The sequence below is a fragment of the Aptenodytes forsteri genome, unplaced genomic scaffold (genome assembly GCF_000699145.1).
Source record: "Aptenodytes forsteri isolate BGI_AS27 unplaced genomic scaffold, ASM69914v1 Scaffold208, whole genome shotgun sequence".
In the NCBI taxonomy this organism is placed as follows: Eukaryota; Metazoa; Chordata; class Aves; order Sphenisciformes; family Spheniscidae; genus Aptenodytes; species Aptenodytes forsteri.
The window spans coordinates 4,831,373-4,852,547 of NW_008794963.1; the positions used below are offsets into that span (position 1 = coordinate 4,831,373).

Here is a 21,175-nt window from a genome sequence, read left to right on the forward strand (position 1 = left end):
CACATTTCCTTCCACCTGTGTCTCCCTAGCTTTGTAAAAATTATATTCTTAGGTCTTGCAGTGTAAAAGTAAAGTCTGAGCTCCTGAGAGAAGTCAGTATCATTGCTGTGCACAAAACCCACACTCTGATATAGAGTTGTTTTAATACCTCCAGCTTCTATTTGAAGATCAAAAATTGGCATAGGGGACCCCGTCCTACCATCCTTAGTTCTACAGCTCCCATCAAAAATCCGTGATGCAGTTTAGAGAATACATCTAAGTCTAGTTCAGTTTGGTAAAACTGAATCATAACTGACTTTATTCCAATAGTGGCTGCACCATAGTCTTAGGTCCAAAGAGCATCAAGAAATATTCTGCCCCTTCCTAATACTTGTGATGGTTCCTGCCAAGCAAGTTGTAGAAATGGGTATATGTTCTCATAGAGCAGCCTGTTGGTCTGCAGTGCTTTAGGAGGGGGACAGGCTGTGGGGCAGCTCTGGGGTAGATCAGCTGGGAGACCCCGCAGGAGCCATGAGTGACACTGTGGACAGGTCTGTGCCACCTTGCAGGGGAGTAGGGTGTGAGGTGTGAGGATGGAGAGAATGGGGATAGTCAGAGCCGAGATTACCAAGACGAAGTTGGGTGAGGTTGCTGCATTGAGGGAGCAGGACAGTACATGTGAATCCCATGAGAGTGTGGGGAGGCAGGGTAGTTGATGGGGAAAAGGAGCAAAATATAGGGCAACTGGTTAAATATAGGGCATTGGATATGGTGGTCTAACTGCAACTCAATCAGCATGCAGAATGCAGCGTAAGGCTGCATCCTTCTAGCTGCAGATGGGAGAGGAAGAGGAGGGGAACACCAACTTTGAGGTCTTCACAACCATGAAGAGAAACAGAGTTGGTTCCTGAGGAAAAGTGGTTATTAATCACTGAGTACATGGCCAGAAGAATGTAAAAAGACAAACATTTGTTATGTCGGCGTGTTGTGATACTGGAATAAAAGTGGACTCCTTATGCTTTTTAAATAAGTATTTACATCTCTTTTTCATTTCCTATTCATATTATTTTGGTGCACTCTGATTTAAATACATAAATTTGCAAAAGAAAATCTGTCTCCAGAAGTCCAGATACTGTGTTATTTTTCCTGACAGATAATAACATTGAACAATAAGAGTTGCTACCATTAAAATACAGACATATTGTAAAAGCCATTTAATTTCCCAGTGGCAAAATGCAAAATGTTCTAAGCTGGGTTACCTTACTACTAATCTTTGTAAAGCTGTTTCTTGTATTTTGCAAGGGATTTCTGTAAGGTACTTACCGGAAGACTCAAAAATTCGTTAAAGTAGTCCACAAGCATATCATCTGTGGCTAAGCATTCTTCCTACAGAGAGACAAAACCACAAAGCAAAGCTTGTACTAATCTGTGCTAACATGGTTTTAATGCACTGTTGCCTCAAACAATGATTTTTCCATGAGATATGACATGCAAACTTTTGCAAAATGTTATTTCCCACCTTTGAGAATATAATCATTGCATCATTGTTATATTCTAGCCATTGCACACAGCTGAGCTCCTTAGCAATTTAAAAAACACACGTGAAGGTAAATCCTTTGCCAAGAAATTTACAGATAAAGCCTTCATAAACCCAACAGCTTCTAAATGCTGGAAATCTGCATGTTTACTTTTGAAAAAATGTGCATAAGCTAATAGTCTAGAAATTCCCCACATTATACCTTTCTCTGTCTCATCTGGGAAGGAGGGGAATATAAAAGTTCACCAAAGCCTGCTTCTGCTCCCACACTGCTGCTTGGGAATATTTTGGGGGATGTTTGGGGAATAAAAGGGAGTTCACTGATCTATAATTTGGCTCACCAAGCAAACAGTATATGCCATACTTGGAATCACAGAACTGGGAGGCTTCCTGTTGACTTCATCAGAAGTGAAGGCTGCATGTGCAGGTGGCTTTGTACCCTTTCTGACCCCTGCATTTTAAATCCTGCTAACAAGACTCAAAAACTGTGGAATAGAAACTAAATTTTTTTGCTGTTGACAAATCAGTAAGTATGGATCCCAATCTTACTTCTTATGCACTCAATAACACCCCCACCCCCATTTCAATTCAACAGAGGGTAAAAGTAGAACATTATTCCATTGGTCTTCAGAAATCTGTCTTCAGTATAATGAAGACTCTTGAACAGTTTTTAATAGTTTCAGTTTCTTAAATATTCTATGATTTCTGCCTTGCTACGCAAGGAGAATGCACCTAAATCAAATGTATTTGCCGATATCAGCAAAGGTCTTGTGACACAAATCTTTTTTCTCTTTCTTCAGTTCATAGCATTGAAATGTGCCAGTGAGGAATAGTGTTAAAGAGAGGTTATGCACAGTGTACATGGCATCACTTGTAGGCAGGCAGTATCTTGATCCAAACTCCACAGTGTCTAACCTAAATAGAGACAGCTTGTACGTAGGTAAGGAAGAAATCTTGAGCTAATCTACTTTAACAGGAACTCAGGAAGGCCCCTGTGTGCTGCCTGACAAGATCTGACGGTGTTTGTCTGGCCTTATTCTGCCAACATTTATTCCTTAGCACTTGTGGTTGCTGCTGTGACTGATACAGGACAGGCAAGTTAGCTCACACTCATTCCTGGAAAACGCTAACAACACTGAAAGCAAGGCTTTCTGCATTACAGAGATCGTGGGTTTTTTTGGATCACAGGCCCATGGTCCAATGCAGTTGCAGTACCATGGACCTAGAGATGTTAGCGCACTGACTAAATCAAAGTGTCTAACCCAAAGCATTTTGAAGTCAACAGAAAATCCTCTCGCTAATGTCACTAGGCAATCAATCAGATGCAGAAATCTCAATTCAGCAAGTGATAACACAATTAACAAAAAAAATCATTAGAAACAAGCTGCAGTCTGCCTCATGTTTGGTTTGGGTAATGCACAATTAGATTTGATGCTGATAAGGATGAATCTGAAGACAGCTAGATATGGGATAATACCCCATGTAAATATTTTATTGTTTCAAAGGACTTATTCAAAACAATTCATTTATTACTGGCTGAAGTATAAGCTCTTTAAGAATATGCAAATAATGTGTTTTTAATGTGCCAAGGATATAATTCTCTGTAGTCCCATATAACAGCAAGAAATGTAAACACAGTTGTTGATTAATCAATAAAATATTTATGATCTTACTAATGCAAGCTTTACTACTTACTGATCTTACTGCAACTATACACCATATACTTTCCTCTGGTTTTTTGAGGGGTTTTTGTGGTCAGTCTCATTTTCATTTGAAAGCATAGTTGCACTTTGATATTTGCACATTATAGGTTATGGAGTTGCATATACAATACTATAGCTTAGATTTTTGTGTTAGGAAGCATTTTGTTTCATTTCTTCCCATGCCATCTTTCCCGCTGCACAGTCCAAATTATGACTAGAAAAAGCTGACTTACAATTGCAACTGGAGGTCAAGGTGTGCTAAAAATTGGTCCAAAACTGCAGTTTTGCCTTCATGCAATTTGTGTACAAATAGCAATATCCTGGGCCTGGCTTCTATCACTTTTTTAACATTGAAAGGAATTTTAAAATCATTTTGGCAATGGTATTAGATATTTCTTAGATATTTTGTGGAAACAAACCTAATGACTTTCTATCTATAGTATTTGATAGCTTTCTCTACTACTGCCATCATGAAAAAGTACAGGAATATTATTAGACACCAAAGGAGAAGCTGAACATGGGCAAAAGTGGCACCATCTTGAAAGGTTTGCATTTCACACTGCAGCACCCACTAAAATGATAAATACCTCTCCACTCTTGAAAAATACATAATAAATGGCATCTTTAAATGTCAAAAGTTAAAGTTAGTACAAAACTCCAGTTCTGCAGAGAACTCTGACAGCTTCATGTCCTTGTGTGAAGTTCACCTGGAGTCAGACATGCCTAGTGACATTAAGTAGCCTGCAGAATCAAGGTTTAATGCAATGTAAATGTGCAATTGAGAGATGTTTTCATATATATGTTTGTTCTCATGTACATATTTATATTTGCTAAATATCTGCTATATATATATATCATTTATCTCTACCTGAATTCAGTCTTGATTCTGTTTATGATAATATATTAGTATCTAGAGGCTCCCAAAAGGAATAGCAATACATTTATACTTTAAAATACACAGTTACAAAGGCATCCAAAATGGGGAAGAGACAAACATTACCTAAGCTGCAAGATTTAAGGTGTTGTTTCATATGAGGTAACAAGTAAACATATGTACCTTTCAAATAAGAAGACAAACATCAGGGAAACCTACAATTAGCTATGAGCAAAGGGCAGAAAAGGTAAAGTAAGGAGAAGACTGTTAAATCTGTCATGTTGAACCTTTCAGTTGATTGTTTCCTTCCTTCATCCTATTTCACTTTCCTTTCCATTTCCATCCCTATTCTCCAGAGTTTCCCGTTTCCTTTTTTTTTCTAATTATTTTCAAACTAAGTATTTTTTTTGTCTGAGAAAATTGTAAGAAATTACTAATTACTCCATACTTAGACAGAGGAAAGAAATGAGAAACCAGACAATAGTTTCCAAAAAGTTTTTTTGCTTTTTTTCTCTACAGTTGCATGACAAAATGAGTGATCAAGCCTTACAAAGTATACTTACAAACACTTCTTCTGTTATACATGGAGGCTCTGAAACACAAAAATGAAATATCATGTGTTATCCAAGCAATACAATCAAGCTTGTTCAACTACGATTACTGAACAGAAACAAAAAGTAGTGAGGCATGACAACCTTCCTGGATATTCTGAAATAAAATAACTTAGCCTGAGGAAACAAAATAAAGTCTAAGAACATGGAATAATGTTGGCCCATGCATAAAAAGGTTGAATATCACAAGAATGATTTAAATATAATGAAAGTATTATTTAACCAGATTATTCTCATACATATCAGTTAACTTCTTTTCAGCTTTCTTCTGTAAAATGGATTATTAGAAGCTTGCTGGTTTTAATGAAAATAAAGATTTGTGTGAGACTCTGGGAGCCTTGAACAGCAAATATTACGAATCATATGATAAAATTAAAAAAAAAATTGTGGGCGCTCCCAGATAACCAAATCTCACTGATTCTAGGAGAATATTCCACCTTTTGTGATGCCATTTGAAGGGAGCAAAGTTCTCTCTTCAGATTCATGAATTTTGCTAGGCAAGTTTAAACCTAACAGTTCAAAATCTCCCTCTTTTGTACCACCGTTTCTGTACCTGAGACAATCACCCTGGGGTCAGACCCCCTGTCTGACATGGAGTCAGTCCATCACCCTGTGGAAAGCACTACATACCAGTGGTAAGCCTCTTCAGCTGCATTCTGGATCTACATACATAAGGGCCGGCACCCACACCTGCAAGCTTACGATCTCATTTGCAAAGGTGATATCCTTGACTGCAGACCAGAAATAGAAGCTGCAGAGTCCCTGGGCCTGGCTAGGGACTGCTGGTCTGCACCAGGGCAGGCGGGCCCTGCTGCGCGTCTCACAGCAAGCAGGGTTGCTATGGCACTGCAAACAATGCACGGGAAGAGCTGAGCAGTAAGCAAATACTTCTACTGCTGATGCAAAGCTCCCTGAAGCAGACTCGGATATCAGGCACGCTGATGATATGGTCCCAAAAGAGATGCCTGTGAACTAGGAATTTGAGGATACTTGCAGCAAGAAATGAAATTAAACACTCTTTTCTCAACCGACCTAGGCAGTTCTTAGTCCAAAATTATATTCTACCTTCTCCTATGTTAGCAAAACCCTTCAGCCACGTGGGATTTTGCCTTAAAAAAATCTCACACCATATGACTAATGACCAACAGATTTACATCATGTATCAAATAATTCTGCATCCATAAGCGGGCTGTAAGGCTTGATGCCGAGTAACAAAGTCATCCCTATCTATGGTAGAGAACTTCCACTGCAGCCAAGTAAGAAAAGGTGAGGAGCTTCATATTGCTAAGGCTGAGATGAAACCTGGGCTGTTTCCTAACAGGTACAAATGGCTCCATTGTGATGTGCCAGAAACACAACCTGCAGCCTCGGTAACAGCCTTCCCTGCTTCCTCCTGCTGCCAAGGCCCAGACCTAGCAGAAATCCAAAGGCATTTTCCCCCAGTTAGGGAAAAGTTTATAAATAGCCTAGGTGGAAGGAGAAAAGACATTAAGAGACATAGAATAGAGTCTACTCCCAGAATGTTAGTTTCTTCCTTGGCTCAAGGGGGTACTCCAGGATATAAGAAAAAGTCACATTTCTGGTATGGTCAGCGAAAGCTGTGTACAAAGAAGGAATTCAGGCTCCTATATGAGGATTTCAGTGGACTTCAGGTGTTCCACAACTGGGATCTGACAACATCCTACCTAGCGAGTATCTGATCCTAGAACTGCATAAATTCTTCAGACACCTTCAGGGTTTTTTGGCATGAAAGTTCCCTCAAAGGTTCTACTGCTGCTTATTTCCAGAACAGCACTGATTTCAGTAGCTTGGCATAAATCCCACTGGTATCAGTCGTACAAGATGTCATGTATGCAAGTTACATGAAGGGCTCCTTTGAGAAGCCTAATCCATCAGCTGTGCTCAGAAACTGCCCAAAATGCACCAAGATCTTCCCATTCCCTGCAAACTCTACCATTTGTGCCGCCTTTCACAGAACAGTATAGTATCTCCAGTCATACCCTTCAGCTGTGAAAAAAAGTTTTGTTTTAATTCATACATGACTTTGGTGGAATCCATGATCAAGTAAAAACAGAACAAATGCACATGCTCAGGGACTACAGCTTGAAGTCCAGGAATCGATGACTGTCAAAAATTACAAGCAGCAAATCAGATATCATAGAGGCAGGGAAAATGGCTTCATGTCCGAGAAACACATGGTATTTTGCACCCTCTACTCCAGATGTGCATTCCCACTCCTGGGGGTGCCTGCCCAAATACCACAATCACTGTTCTAATTACTAAATGCCAGAATAATGCCTCTTCTAATTGTCTTGGTGTAACGTTGTTAGCTGTTTGATTAGCTTTTTAGGGTGGAATGCTTTGTGGTGTCCCGTCCCCCCCCCCTTAAGGGAAGAAGAGTATTTCCAAAGACCTAAGAGATAAGCTGAATAATATCATAGCCAAGATACCCATTTCAGTCAAAAGTTTAATATATATGAAAAGTGTATTCAACAGAAGCAAAGAATAAAATATAAAGATTCAAACTTAAGTGAGCTATGGACAATTTAAATAGTATGATCAGTATTCTGAAGTATTAACTATCCTTATGTTCTCTGTATGCAAATTCTGTTCAATAAGACATCATAAACAGTGGGTTAACACTGAATGGCATACATTTAAACACATGATTTCTTAGTGCCATGTATCATTGTGATTATGAAATATTTCAAATAGGTATACCTAATACATATGTAAGAGAAATATGCATAACAAGATGGCCCATAAAATGTAAAGTGAAACCTTTCCAACAGGTAGAATAATTGCACTGCATTATATATGAGACTGCATTGTCTTATAACCAAACTACTTAATATGATTTCAAATGTTTAAGCTAATGTTCACTCCACTCCTTTTCCCCCTGCCCCTTTTTCTTTCTGATGTAGGTTTAGACATAGCGTTTGATGTATAACATTCTCCTAAACTTCCCTAGTTGCTTGTAATTTTTGAAGCAAACACAACAACAGAAACATGACGAATGCATCCTTTTTAACATTAAAAGTGGAAGCCACAAGTCAGCTTCGAAAGAATTGAAGTTTGGAAATGAGACAATAAAAAAGAAGTCTTTTTTTTTCTCCTTCTATCATCTGCTACATTTTCATACAAGACTCTTAGGTCTTTGTTCTCTTTGTAGTGTGCTTCAAAGATTGCATTTTGGAATAAGCTCATCTGGAAAGACACACTGTACTCTCTCATGGAGAATCTATTAGCAGTCATTATCACTTTCTCATTAATTTAGTTAACAACACACATTTAGATCAAATATTTTGTGTGTGTGTGTTTCAGTCCTGATTTTATATTGCCAGTTAAAATTTCACCAGCTGGTGAAGCTGAGACATAAAGATTATGCTCATTTTCCTTCTTTTCCACATTTTTCTCTTTCCATGTTCTTCTCTTATTTTCATTTTGATGATTATTTCTTAGCAGAACTGCAGACCTACAGAATGTTTCACATAGTCAAAGCGGTGATCTATCCCAAAAAGCACTTGATCTTGTAGAAAAGATGAATGGCTAGACAGGATGGAGAATAAGTTCTAAAAAAGGTGATACCAGTAAAATTCTAGACAAAAGAAAGTAAAAAGGCTAGAAGTAGGTTTCAAATTATTAGCATTTTGAGAAAATGGTAATCTAGCAGAAGGCCAGCACAGGAAGAGATCTGCACAGGAAGACAAATGGGAGGAAGACATAAATTGGTCCTCTCCATCCCTGCTGGCATCTCCCTCCTCTGCTCATTACTGAAGAGCCATTTGGAGAGGTGAACTTTCAGTCAAGACTTCAATCCGTCATTGTCCCTTTCCTCCACACTTCTCAGAAATTTATGCTTTCAAGCATTTACCAGGGAAAGTGTTTCACAGTATCACCCAGGCAAATCAGATCAAAACTGCTGAGAACTTTGCACTCAAAGAAACGAGCATGTAAGCTATGTCAGCTTGCTGGGTGAACAAGTCTCCTCCTTGTGACTTGCTCAAATAAAGACAAGACATAAATTGGTTTGCTTTATTAAATCCAAATGCACACTTGTGTTTTTAGGTGCTAACCTGTGTTTGATTCCTGGCAGTGGTCACAGTGAAGTCATGAACATCCCCATAATTAATTATTCATTCAAAAAGTAGCAAACACTATTAAAAAAAAAAAAAAAGCAGATAGGCATCTAGAGGGTTCTCCAAAGGCAGCTATGAACCAATTCCCATCAATTTTCAATAGAAACTCCCCATCTCAGATATAGGTGGGCATTTCATCATGTGATATCTTTAATACCTAAATATCTCTACAGAAATCCAACTTTGGTTAAATGTAACTACTCTTTCTTCTTTGGATGATTGCCACGTGCATTTTAGCTTTTGCATCTGAAAGCAACAATCTCAAACTGAAAACAGGTGCTACGAAACCTATTTAAATATTGATTGCAGAACTGCCGAAATGGGAGTCAGATCCTGAGAGGAAAACACAAATTGATCATCAGATGGCTGGCCCATAAATACTTTAAATTATTCTGTTGACAAAATGGCAGAAGCTGCCTGTTGTGGTGGTACAGCCTCTGTGTGTTGAATCTGATAGTTCTAGTTTACGGCACAATTTAATGCAATTCTGTGGCTGTCAGAAGTAGTTAATGCAGACACCTGAGGAAACACATATTTGGAATATGAGCACTCAAAAGAGTTCTGAAAGGAGAAAAAAAAAATTCCTGAAGATTGTCTAGGTGAAGAGAAAAAAAAGAAAGTGCTTAAAAATAAAATAGGAAGGGCTAAATAGTAAATGAAGAGATGCAACATAGCTTTGGTCTATCAACATTAGAAACCTTTTACTAGTGGAGGAGACTGTCAGAGGGAATGCAGGTCCAAGGAGCTTGACCTCTACAAAAGTCTCTATTTGGATAGTCACTGGAGAATATTCCTTGACTTGTCCATGTCACCAGCAGCCCAAGGATTCCTATAACAATCTTATTCTACCAGGACAAGGTAGAGGTATTGTATCAAGTTTAAAGGCTTTATTTAAAGTTTGATTTCCCTTTGCTTAGTATGGGTCTTGGAAAAGATAAAGGGAATACAGAGGCATACCTGGAAAGTGAATCAGAATTTGGAAGGACTACTTAGGAATTTATGATATACATTTGTACTCTTGCTACCTCATACATGCCAGCTACCTACTTCATACCTGCAGTCATCTGATCCCTTCAGAAATTTGTATTAGTGTCTTAAGAGATAAGTGCTAGAACTTTAGAAAAGATAGTGTGATATTCTCCTAATTTTGGAAAGGAGCATTAAGACTTAATTGAAAGTCTAATGATTCTATGAAAAAAAATATTCAGCAAGATTGTGGCAGTTTGAAGAAGTGTATTAGGAATAAACTCATTTTGTGAAGACAGTATGAAAATCAGGAAAGAACTATTAGACCCACAGCTGTCAAACCACATACAAGAAAAAAAATGGCATGGTACATAAGTTTACAGCAAGGCAGAGAAAATTTATTGCTAGCAGCCCTACTACAGTTAGCATAGCTTTCAACTGAAACATAAGATACAGATCAGAAGAAACTATGACAGTTATTTCTCACAGAGATTTCACTATCAGGGGATGTATCAGAAATTTTGGCACTATGTACAAGATCGCATTGTCACTGTCTATTCTCTATTTTTCATGTAGATAAACTGGAGTCATGTTTTATAACACATTTTGGCTCTGCTAATTTAAGCTTTGCAAGTTTACCACCACTTCTTACGTTTAGTTGTGCAAGCAAATTCCATGACAATTTTATTTTTTTGGGGTTACTTGTAGCTTGGTTTAAGTCAGGTCAGTTCCTTGATCTTGGCTTAACAGGTGTTCTAGTCAACTAAGGGGCCAACACAAGAGGCATATGAAGAAGCTTCAGTAGATAGAAATAACATAAGCCAATAATGCCAAACACATCCTTTAACAAGATCATCTCCTGGCAATAGGTGGCATATACCCAACAAGAAACACTAAATGCATGCCTGTCTTTCCAGTCTTGCTGTTACAATCAAAGAGATGTCAACAACAGTCCCCAAACCCATGATTCCCCAGCTAAGAACTAAGTTATCCATGTGGTATATTACTGATGCATCAAGCCTGTGGATAGCAGCAGTGCTGTTTGAGACAGCACATCCCACTGACCATCAGTTCCCACCTTTTTGTGTTATACTGCCATGGCTGCTTGTGTAGCTGTATAATAAAGCAGACTGGGAGACTGATCCAGCTTAAAAAAAAAAAATCAGGAGGAAAGAAGAAAAAGATTTTGCATACATCAGCTTCCAGAACACAGCAGTGTCAATACAACAGGTGTTAAGAATGGTATAATAATCCATAACTAATAGGTGCTCTGTAAGATTTCAATAATGCTTCAGAGAAGCATATAAAATTACAGCCTTCTTATTTTGTAGGTATTCTACTTCCCTACCTATTGCTCTCCTGGACTCCAGAAGTACCTAGTTAAAGAATAAAGAACACATTAAGTTCCCAAATTCTCAATTCAGTCTTCATTTAACAGACTAAAACTGAAAAAATGCTGCCATTCTGATATTGCTTAAAATATCTTATGTGGGAATACTTAGCCCCTTCCCAATTTTGAGTTTAAAAAAGTTAATGTTTTCCCTTTCATGTTCACTAAAGCTATCAGAACATCAATTAAGTATGAATAAAATGCATACAACAAGATATTTTTCCTGTGATCATTTTAAATCATGATAGATTGAGGATGCACTTGCATGTAATCCATGCTTTGTAAAACTCTATTGGATTTTAGTATCAAATACATTTTCTGTAGTTGGGAAATAAAGTTCTGAGCGTGCAGCTCCTGAAACTCAATTCTCCAATACTTCAACTGCAACACTTCCATATGAGAGTTACATTTTATAGCCAACACCGGGCTGGCATGGAGACTGCCGGACAATCCAAGTCCATGGCTGAGAGAGGAACTGAGCCAGCAGGCTCTGTTTAGACTAATCTATGATTCTGTGATCTTGCCTGGTTGCTGTAGGACCTGGCTGTGTGCCCAGCACAGCTTCACCCTGTAAAGGAGGCCCTAGAGAAGTAATACCATCTGAATTGCTTCCCAGGATGCCACTCTTCTCTTGAAGACTTTGGTATGCACCTCCTAGGGGCAGGAATTACGGCCACCCTTGCTTTAAGCTATTCGAAAGATTTTGCATTTGTAACATTGCGTTAGTGTGTAAGGGTGTGTAAGGGTTAAAGCAAGAAGAAAAACAACTAAAGTTCTGTTCTGTAAGAAAAATCTTTGGTGCCCCCTTGTGATAAAATATTTTTATCAACAGAATGTATGCATTTGAAATAAAGGACTATTTTCAGTGAGGAAAACAGTTCAACCCTTAAGATCGTTTCACATTTAGGTTAGTTAATCAAGCAAAGCATTTCAAGAATCAGTTTGTTTTCTTGTTATCCATTCTGTGTTGTATGACATTCTCCCTTGACTACTCTATGACAATTATTTAAACCAAGGAAAAAGTCTAGAACAGGAACTTAAACAGTGCACCAGTGAACATTTCTGTTTGGAGCAGAAAACAGGACCCATATCTTGCCCTTCACAAAAAATCATGCTCCCTCTTACTACACGCTTTTGGGATACAGAGTCTTGGAACAATTTCTTGACAGAAACACTTCCATCAGCAAGGCTGGAGAATAACTGCATCCCAGTAATAGTTTTTGTATGCCACAACAGAGTACACAATGGGAAAAGGATAAAGGGAAACTGAACCTGAAATTCCAATATTTTGTGGGAGTGCTTCTTTTGTACAAAATTTTTTCCAAAGACAGGAGAACGTTCTCAACACAACCAAAATTCATGTTTAACAGCCAAAGGCATTGCTATTGCCACAATCTGGGTAGCATCAAATCTATCGAAACGTGCACCAGGAAAATGTGATGGATTCATACAAAATGAAGTTTTCCTCTGGTATCCCAGTGGTCTAGGTACTGAGCTACTGAGTCCTGGCAGAACAAGGCATTTCAGGAGATACGTTCTTCAGGCCTCAAATAATGTATTACACACAATTCAGTACTTAGGGAACTTTAGTGTCTGCTCAGTGAACATGATAGGAGTCCTCCATTTAGGCAACAGCAGCACTTTAGGATGATAATTAACATTTTTTGCTGAAGTGGAAGACCACTGCACAACTGCTACCTAATTCTGCAATAACCTTGCAGCTCCAAATGATAAATATAGTAACACTTGCTAAAAGTTATCTAGGGTACTATTGCTTCCCGGCTAGCTGTCCCTCTTTTGCCAGAAGTTACTATCCTCTACCACTTCAGCTGGTTCTAGTCATGACACAATACCTAAGTTTAAACAGCTTATGGAAATAGGTTTTTCCACTATGATTCAGGACTGAAAAGAAGCAGCTGAAATACAGGCACAGTTTCCACATCCCATTTGCCAGAGATTGAAGGTACCTACAGAATTAAGACACAACCACCCTTGCAGAACTGTTTTCAGAATGAGTTTTAGAATGCAGAGGAGAAAAATTCGAGGGGCTCTTAACACATGAACTCCAGCCTCCAAGTCAGAGATCTATTTTTATATGAAGCTTCTACTATTCAACATCAGTGTTTATGAGTTCATTCAGAACGCCATGCCATCCGTGTTTTCAGCTGAAGAGTTGGTTTCTTTACTACTCATCCATTAGCACCCAGCTCAATAAGGCCTTACTAGCATTTAGGCTTCTGACAAGTTTGGGCAGGTTCTAACGCTGTACAGAGGCTTGTCAAAGTTAAGAGGGGGAGGAAAAAATGTGTTAAGTCTTTTTGTAATGAGAATTTCAACTGATCAGAGCTCAGGAAGTCAGAAAGTAAAAGCAAGCTTTGTTGTTTGTTTGTTTTTTTTTTTTTTTAAACTAAAAATAAACACAGTCAGATTTTGTTGGGGCATCTGACAAAAAAATAAACACATCATTCCCAAGAAACAGTCAGATTTTGTTGGGGCATCTGACAAGTGATAACAGAATCTGCTAGATGTTTTGCACCAAAAAAATCCTGTAAGATTCACTACAGACAAAGAATTTGCACTTATAAAAATATAATATAATCACACCAAATACTAAATCACCATGAGACTGAAGTAGAAGCAAAAAAAGCCTGAAGCTTAGTAGTACAAAGTATGAGGTTATGCACTTATGGTTCAGTAAGAATTTATGGCAAAAAATTGAGATCTTTTCAAAATTTGTGAGAGAAGAATGTGGGAGTACTACACCTAGTGACTAAACTGCAAGTGTGCAGAAAACATGTAAAAAATGCTAATCTTAGTATGCATTTGTCAAAGTATTTCTGATAGAAAAAAGAAAGCTCTAATATTATTCAAGGTCTTGAGGAGGTTTTACCTGGAATACTGGTTGCATAGATTCAAAGAATAGATTCCAATGGAAACAGTGAAGAGTCGTTAAGACAATCCATGAAACAGAGGTTGTATATGAGAGATGAGACTAAGTTCAGAGTTTTTTGTCAATGAAATAAAGAGTGAGGGGCTATTTATACTACACAATCATAACATTGGGGAAAAAAGTCTAAGGGAAGGAACAGATGTATAGAATAGCTATTTTAATAGCAATGCTGAAGAAAAAAAGGCCAGTGGTTAACTGAAGTAGTAGAGCAATCTGGAATAGGTCTCCAACATAAAGGTTGTGAGACAGTATTCTGTCCAGTTTTAAGACAGAACTTGGTGAGTTGACATAAGAGTTGGCACTAGACTCCAAGAGTCCCTTTCTGATCTGACACTCCTGTATTTCTTCATGAGCCTATGAAAACAGAAAGAAAATGAATTACTCCTTGTATTAAAATTGGCCTAAATTGCCTAAGGGGTACTAATGAATAACCAATATATGGAACAGGAAAATAATCTGACAGATGTTGATGAGCTCCTTTATTTAACGAGCAAAGTTTTTTTATCATTTTTAGTTGGCTAGTGATAGAACATACTAGCATTCTCTATCCTATAAACAATTGAAAAGATTTATAACAATTTTTTGCCTAAGCTCTTCCATACTTGTCACCAAGGAAAGAATGATCAGAAACTTAAGTAATTTCAATTTCCTTCTCACAGACCGCTTGAGGTTTACGGTTGCTGCTCCAAAAAAAAGAAAAAAAGATTTATGAAGTACAATTCTTGCAACAACATCTGTCAGCAGCAAGAGGTTACTTCTAAGAATTCTTTTTTAGAATTTAAACCCACAGCTCTGGCTCAAACCATCACCTTCAGAAATCTAAATGCATTCCCTGGTCATCCTTTGTAGGCAATATCACTCCTCCCACTATAGATCATGCCTGTCTGAAGGGAAATAAGGATTGCAAAAATAAGGTTTTCAGCAGCAAATAAACCCAGTATTACCTTGAACATTAATTTTAATGTCATTATCCTCATCTTCCAGAGTGAAAGACAATTCATTCCTCCCTTTCCAACAATCTGTTGTCAATTGTAAGAAAAATTCTTGAGCTGGAGAATAATCACGGGCAGGATATTTTAGGAAACTCTTGGCCATTGTCATTTCTACCCACGGACCACTTTTGCATCCTTCTTCTCTGTGGTAGCTAGAAGTGTTAGTACCTGACCTCAGGTCTCTAAGAATTAATCCAGCCCAGTAGAAAGAGAAATATGCTAGACATGAATCCCTAGACTCCCTGACACTCATGGACTGTTTTTTTGTTTGTGTTTTTTGTTTTGTTTGGGGGGGAGGGAAGGGTGTTGGGTTTTTGTTTGGTTTTTTTTTGTTGTGGTGGTTTTGTTTTTTGTTGGGTTTTTTTTCTAATATACAAAGTAGGAGCCTATGTTCTCCTTTGCTGTTTCATTCGAGTCCAGACTCAGATAGCTTAGTGGTATCTGATGGAGACTAATTAAGGCATACAGTATACAGAAAAAAGCATACTAACAGGGACTCAGAAAAAGTTACTTCCACTCTCCTACCCCAAAGACTTCATTTCTGTCAATAACTAAATCAAATATCATGAAAGAATTTTGATTCCTTTTACCCAAACTATTAGAGGCTATTAGATAACTATAACATACTTTGTGTTCTCTTAGATATGTTATTCTTTACCCACACATTAAGTATATCACTATTTTATTTCGCCTTTACGTCAAGGCATAAAGCTACTTTTATTAAAAAAAAAAAAAAAAAAAGAAATCACTGTCAGAGAGGAGCGTTACCCATAGACAAGAAGTCTGGCTTTCTCACTTCCCCCCCACCTCTGGTGTAGCAGTAGACAACAGCAGAGAACTCATTTCACCCAAACACCAGAGCATAGTTACATTTATGATAGACCTAAGTGAACAAGAGACATTTGATTCAAGAAGAGATTTTTGAGAGGCAGATTTAGAAGGGGGAAAAAAGAAGTTTTAAACATGCCAAAACAGGGCAAAACGTGTTTAAATTGTGAAAGAGTTCAAGTATTTTTTCCTCTCAAGCTACTCCTTGTTGGATGGACACTGTAGATGTCAAAGATATACCTTTAAAAACAAATAATGCCTATACCAGAACCAATTTACCACCCCTGTTCTCCCTGAATTATTCAGATTTTAGCAAAAGCAAACTCTTTGGATAAGGTCACACATCTCTTACCAGAATTTTTTCCTCAAAGTGAAAGGACATTTAACAACTGATTCTTAAACTGAGTTCCCATATGGCTTTCCATCCAAAGGTGTACCTGTTTAGCAATAGTTCTGAAAGTATTTCTGAAAGTTTTCGAAACAAGGCTTGCACCTCATGTATTTCTGGACTGGACTGCAATACCATCAGAAAGCGAGCTAAATCCTCTCACTGTCTGTCATAACTCTCCCACTAATTTCAAGGATGCATTTAAAGCTTCATTTTTATTATTTTTTTAATATTAAAGACATGAAGTACATTGGTATTTAGCAAAGGGAAAATGCAGCAATGCCAATGGCAGTCTGACGTGCTACGCGTGCTGTACTTATTCTGCATTGCAGTTACTACCATTCCCTATTTTATTTGATAGTTCAATGATAAGAAACAAAACTAATCCCAGTTAAGTTATTATAAAGTTACAGACTATGTGCATTCACATTCTTGTGTAATATAACTTCCTGCCTAGTAAGTTCTTCTTCATGTCACTTTAACCTTTAATAGAAACTGTTAAACATTTCTAAAAATGTATAGTTAGTTATTTTATACACAAGAATAAAAGAACCAATCCAATAGTCCTCTGAACTAAATTAACTTTTAAGTAGACCTTGAACACTTAAAGTTCCAAGCAATTAGGAAAATGCAAGTATTAAACAAATCAAATAATTTAGCAATTTTCCCACTTGCAGTCTCCTCCTCTGTAATGACTTGCCATTCTTCCTAAACCAAAACTATATACACACATACCTCTATATTCCCTAGCTTGTCCCAACATCCTTCCCTTCAATTGTTCCCTCAGAATAGGTTCTATATAAACTCCACTTTCAGTCTTCCAGTTCAAGTGCTACCAGTCTAACCCTAGACAAGAATAATGCAAAGGCTTAGCAAATACAAGTAAGTATGGAATGAAAGTGTTGATAATTTTATTAATGTAATAAACATGATTTTCTGGCCAATATATTGGGTTTATCCCTTCTTTAATGATACCATGTTTGGTTAATAAAGTTAGTACTAAAACTTCTATGGCATTTTACTAACTATGTTGTTCCTCTTCCTTCCAAATGGGGAGCTACTATCCCAGCAATCAAGTACACTAAAAGTACTGACCAAATTACAAATCACAACAGTTAGAGATCAGAAATAGGAAGTGATGTTTCTAGAACATCCTGAAGTGAATTATCCTGGTCCATTTGTCTTAAACATCCACAGATTATGTGGAAAGAGAAAAAAAATCTCAGAAGTTTTTGTAATTTTCAGACAATAAAAATAAAGGGATATGTGAATAAATATTAATAGAGGCAAATACACTGCTTATTGCTTAGTTGAAAGCTCTTTTTTTTAATCAGACTACTTTTTAAATAGCTCAATGATAAGGCTTACCTACAAATACACACGGTAAAGTTACAACATCACAAATATAACACATAGGACAAAATCAGAGGGAGAGTGGGGAAGAAACACCAGCTGACTACAAGTGTTCTGCGAGATGCTTGTGACAAGTTAACTCCTTGAAAGGACAAGTAGGACAATATCAATTGGAGAAGTAAATTGATATTGTGTCTCAGAGCAAGTACTGTGTCCACTTCTGTTGCCTGTATTTCTGTATTTCAAGCTGTTTACAATTGCTGGGAGTTTAAAAAAAAAAAAAACAAAACAAACCACAAAAATCATTTGAGGTCTGAAAGGCAGATTAAGTTCTTTTTCTGTAAAGGATCAGCATATTTAGTTCAAGAGCAAAATCAGTGAATTCCCTTAATTAAATCTACAGATAGAGAAAGGATGATTTCTAGTAGTAGATAATCCTTTAATTCAAGCAGAAGTATGAAGATGATCCAGTATCTGGGAGCTGAAGTAACATCAGAGTAAGTATAAAGGTAAGTTCATAACAACAAGGGTAATGCAACAGCATATTTAGATATGTGAATATATAGTATATCACCTGAAGTTTTCAGGTAAAGACAAAAACTCTGAAAAAACAGTACCATAGAATATCCACACAGCATCAGCTTGATTTAGCCATTACTATTCTATTGACTTGCATTACAGAGGCTAAGAGAACAACAAAATAATTATTCTGATATAAAATTCAGACAACTAATATATTGCTTTTGAGGTATAATCATTTATATAGGTAGAAGTATTTTTTGCATATGTACCTAGTGCCCCACTTCAAGATTTTTTTTAAAAACATTTACTGTAATTTAAAGTGAACAATAAAAAATCCCATTAAAAAGTTTTTTTAAAAAAATAATTTTCTTTAATTTGTCATTAAGACGAATCACATTTTTAAACATCTGTGAGGTGCTGTAAGCTAGATATTGAAGACTACATTTAAGATACTTTATTTAAAAAATTTAAGATGTTAGTAAGTGCCTAGCTGCTACACAACAGGTAAAACAAGACATAAAATGTTTTAAAATGTTCACTTTTTTCAAAAACAAAAATATACTGAATTGATTAAGATATATACATGAGAAGTTATCTTGATAAGTCAGCAAAAACACATTGAATGAGACTTTCAAATTGCATATATTTAGGAAGAATACGAACAAGGTTAGGGATTTAGGAGAAGGGGAAAAGGAATTAAAGGTAAGGACTTACATGCCTTACAAATTTAGAGTCTTTTTAAATTTCTTTTGCTTTGGGCACTTCCTGGAGGAGCATCTTTTTTGTTCTTCCATTTTGCAGATAAACTATTACATTCTTTTGACCCATGGAAAGCATGCAGGCATAAAATACAGAACTCAAATGCACATGCCTTTCTGCTACATAGTCCCCGTTTCTTTACCAATTGATATTTAGCAGGATATTGACATCTTGGGCAGGGTTTTAGAGCTTCGTCAGTGAACAGAGTTTTAGCAACCTGTAGCAAGAGGAGGGAGAGAAGAGCTACTTAGTTCTTGTAAATTGAAATTTTCTAAAAACTGAAAGTGAAGTTTCTTAGCTACCTACTTTTATGTATTCTTCCTGTCTAGTAGTTGAATGGGGAACAGAACTGCATCTCCTGGGTGTAAGTTCAGTGTATGAAGGTGGTGTTTGTACTATAGGAGTTCTAGCTTGAGCTTGAACAGGCCTTAGAGCAGATCTATTGAGAACATTAAGTCTTGTGGCAGCATCTTCAGCTTTCAAGAATTATTCCTGTTAAAGTTTATAATTATAAAGAAAGAAAAAAAAACACAAAAGGAAGCAAGTCAGGGGTTTATTTCATTTGGGATTTGCAGCTGGTTTTTGCTTTTTTTTGTTTTCCCTCTGCAACAACACATTAGAAAAGGAAATTATGTATAGTGCATGTATTTCCCATTAAATGTTTATATTTAGTAAGGGAACAAGAGACAGGAACCATTAAAAACAAAGTCCCATGAGCAGGGTAAAAAACTAACTGTCTTTTAGCACTCTCTGCTGGTCCTCATGTTTCTGAATTAGGAGACATTGCAATAGCATGCATGGAAATAGCAAACATAAGTTTTGTCACTATTAAAGCAAGGTTACACTGAAGTGTGTGTATACACACGTGGAGGATCTAAAAAAATTATACTGCTATTAATATGCTTACTTTTCTAGATATCCCTTAAAAAAACTTCTATATGTCCTTCTTATGTTCACAAGTACATCATGAAGAAGCTTAGCCACAAACAGTCCTGAAAATAATCAGGAAGTAGTCTAGAGCGGGTCCTACTCCACCGCAGGCTAGAGTGGAAATGAAAATGAGGAACAACATGGCACAAAGGTATGAAAGGGGTTTAAGATCCAAAGCCGGAATCAGTTGAGGAAGAGATCCTACAGGATTCTCAAGGTGGGGGGGGACGGGGACCGCGGGAGAAAAAAAGAAAGAGTATCACATGGTTGAAAGACTAGTACTCAGACTGTGGACAGTTGAAAAAGCAATAAAAGCAATTACATTCTCCTGTTAGAATCTTTCACATACTCAAGTTGGAACTATCTCTATCAATTACCTTTCTGTAGCTTTACAACATGTTTCTTCTTTCCTCTGACCTGTCTTCTTTCACACTTGAAAAAAAAAAGTTACCTTTGAGATGAACCTTACCCCAGCTTCTTCCTTCAGGTGTTTTATGTACAACTTTCTCCTCTTATCTGCACTTTTATCTTGTACAATGATTTCACGCCAGTTTTTGCTTACTTTCCAAATACTGGAATAAATGAATGAAAAAAAGTATCCACTTTCATATTTTTGCCAAGTAGTACAGAAGTCATGATAGTAAGACTACCTTTTAAAGTTTTTTAGCATAATTTCATATACTATTGGTCATTTTACAGACTACTGCTATATACTTCAAGAGTTCACCATATTGTTATGAAACACAGATCTCATGTACTCTTATGCACCACTGTATAAGAGTAATAGAAGAGTTTAGAGAACAATTGCAATATAAATAACACAGCATATCTTTGACTTACAAAATCAAATAAGTTTCTCCCTTCCACATAAGCCACTTGCCAAGTTTGTTTCTAAAGTCACATTTTTGTGTTAAGTGTTCTGAAAACATCCATGCCCTTATACTTCCACCTATTCTCCCATTCCCTTTGTAACTAATAACACACATGGCACTCGATTTCTTTGAAATGAGTGACAGTTTCTATTGATTAAAAATTAATCTAGAACATTACTCATGAAGCAAAATTCTTTGAGCATCTTTATGCTTAGAAATAACTGAGGAAATTAAATACACAAGGAAAAAAAATCTAGAAAATGTGTTTTGAGTACTATACATTATCGGGGAACTTGTAATGAGAAGAAGTTACTTCCTAGGCTTAAAGAATTTTTAATATATTTTAAAATTTACAAGTACTGTGATTTAGTTTTAAGTTTAC

At 36.9% G+C, this 21,175-nt stretch overlaps 2 protein-coding genes across 2 annotated transcripts in view; both read right to left on the minus strand.

Moving 5' to 3' along the window:
- The window catches only part of RGS22 (regulator of G-protein signaling 22), a 61,742-nt gene extending 56,383 nt beyond the window's left edge, over nucleotides 1–5,359 (minus strand). The window contains exons 1-3 of the mRNA XM_019471059.1: nucleotides 5,335–5,359; nucleotides 4,657–4,685; nucleotides 1,303–1,365 (exon numbers count right to left, since the gene is read on the minus strand). Of these exons, the coding sequence (XP_019326604.1) occupies nucleotides 1,303–1,365; nucleotides 4,657–4,685; nucleotides 5,335–5,359 (117 nt within the window). The remainder of the gene's footprint in view (nucleotides 1–1,302; nucleotides 1,366–4,656; nucleotides 4,686–5,334) is intronic.
- Nucleotides 5,360–18,959: 13,600 nt separating this feature from the next.
- The window catches only part of FBXO43 (F-box protein 43), a 3,890-nt gene continuing 1,674 nt past the window's right edge, over nucleotides 18,960–21,175 (minus strand). The window contains 3 exon segments of the mRNA XM_009275490.1: nucleotides 18,960–19,208; nucleotides 19,298–19,483; nucleotides 20,391–20,493. Of these exon segments, the coding sequence (XP_009273765.1) occupies nucleotides 18,960–19,208; nucleotides 19,298–19,483; nucleotides 20,391–20,493 (538 nt within the window).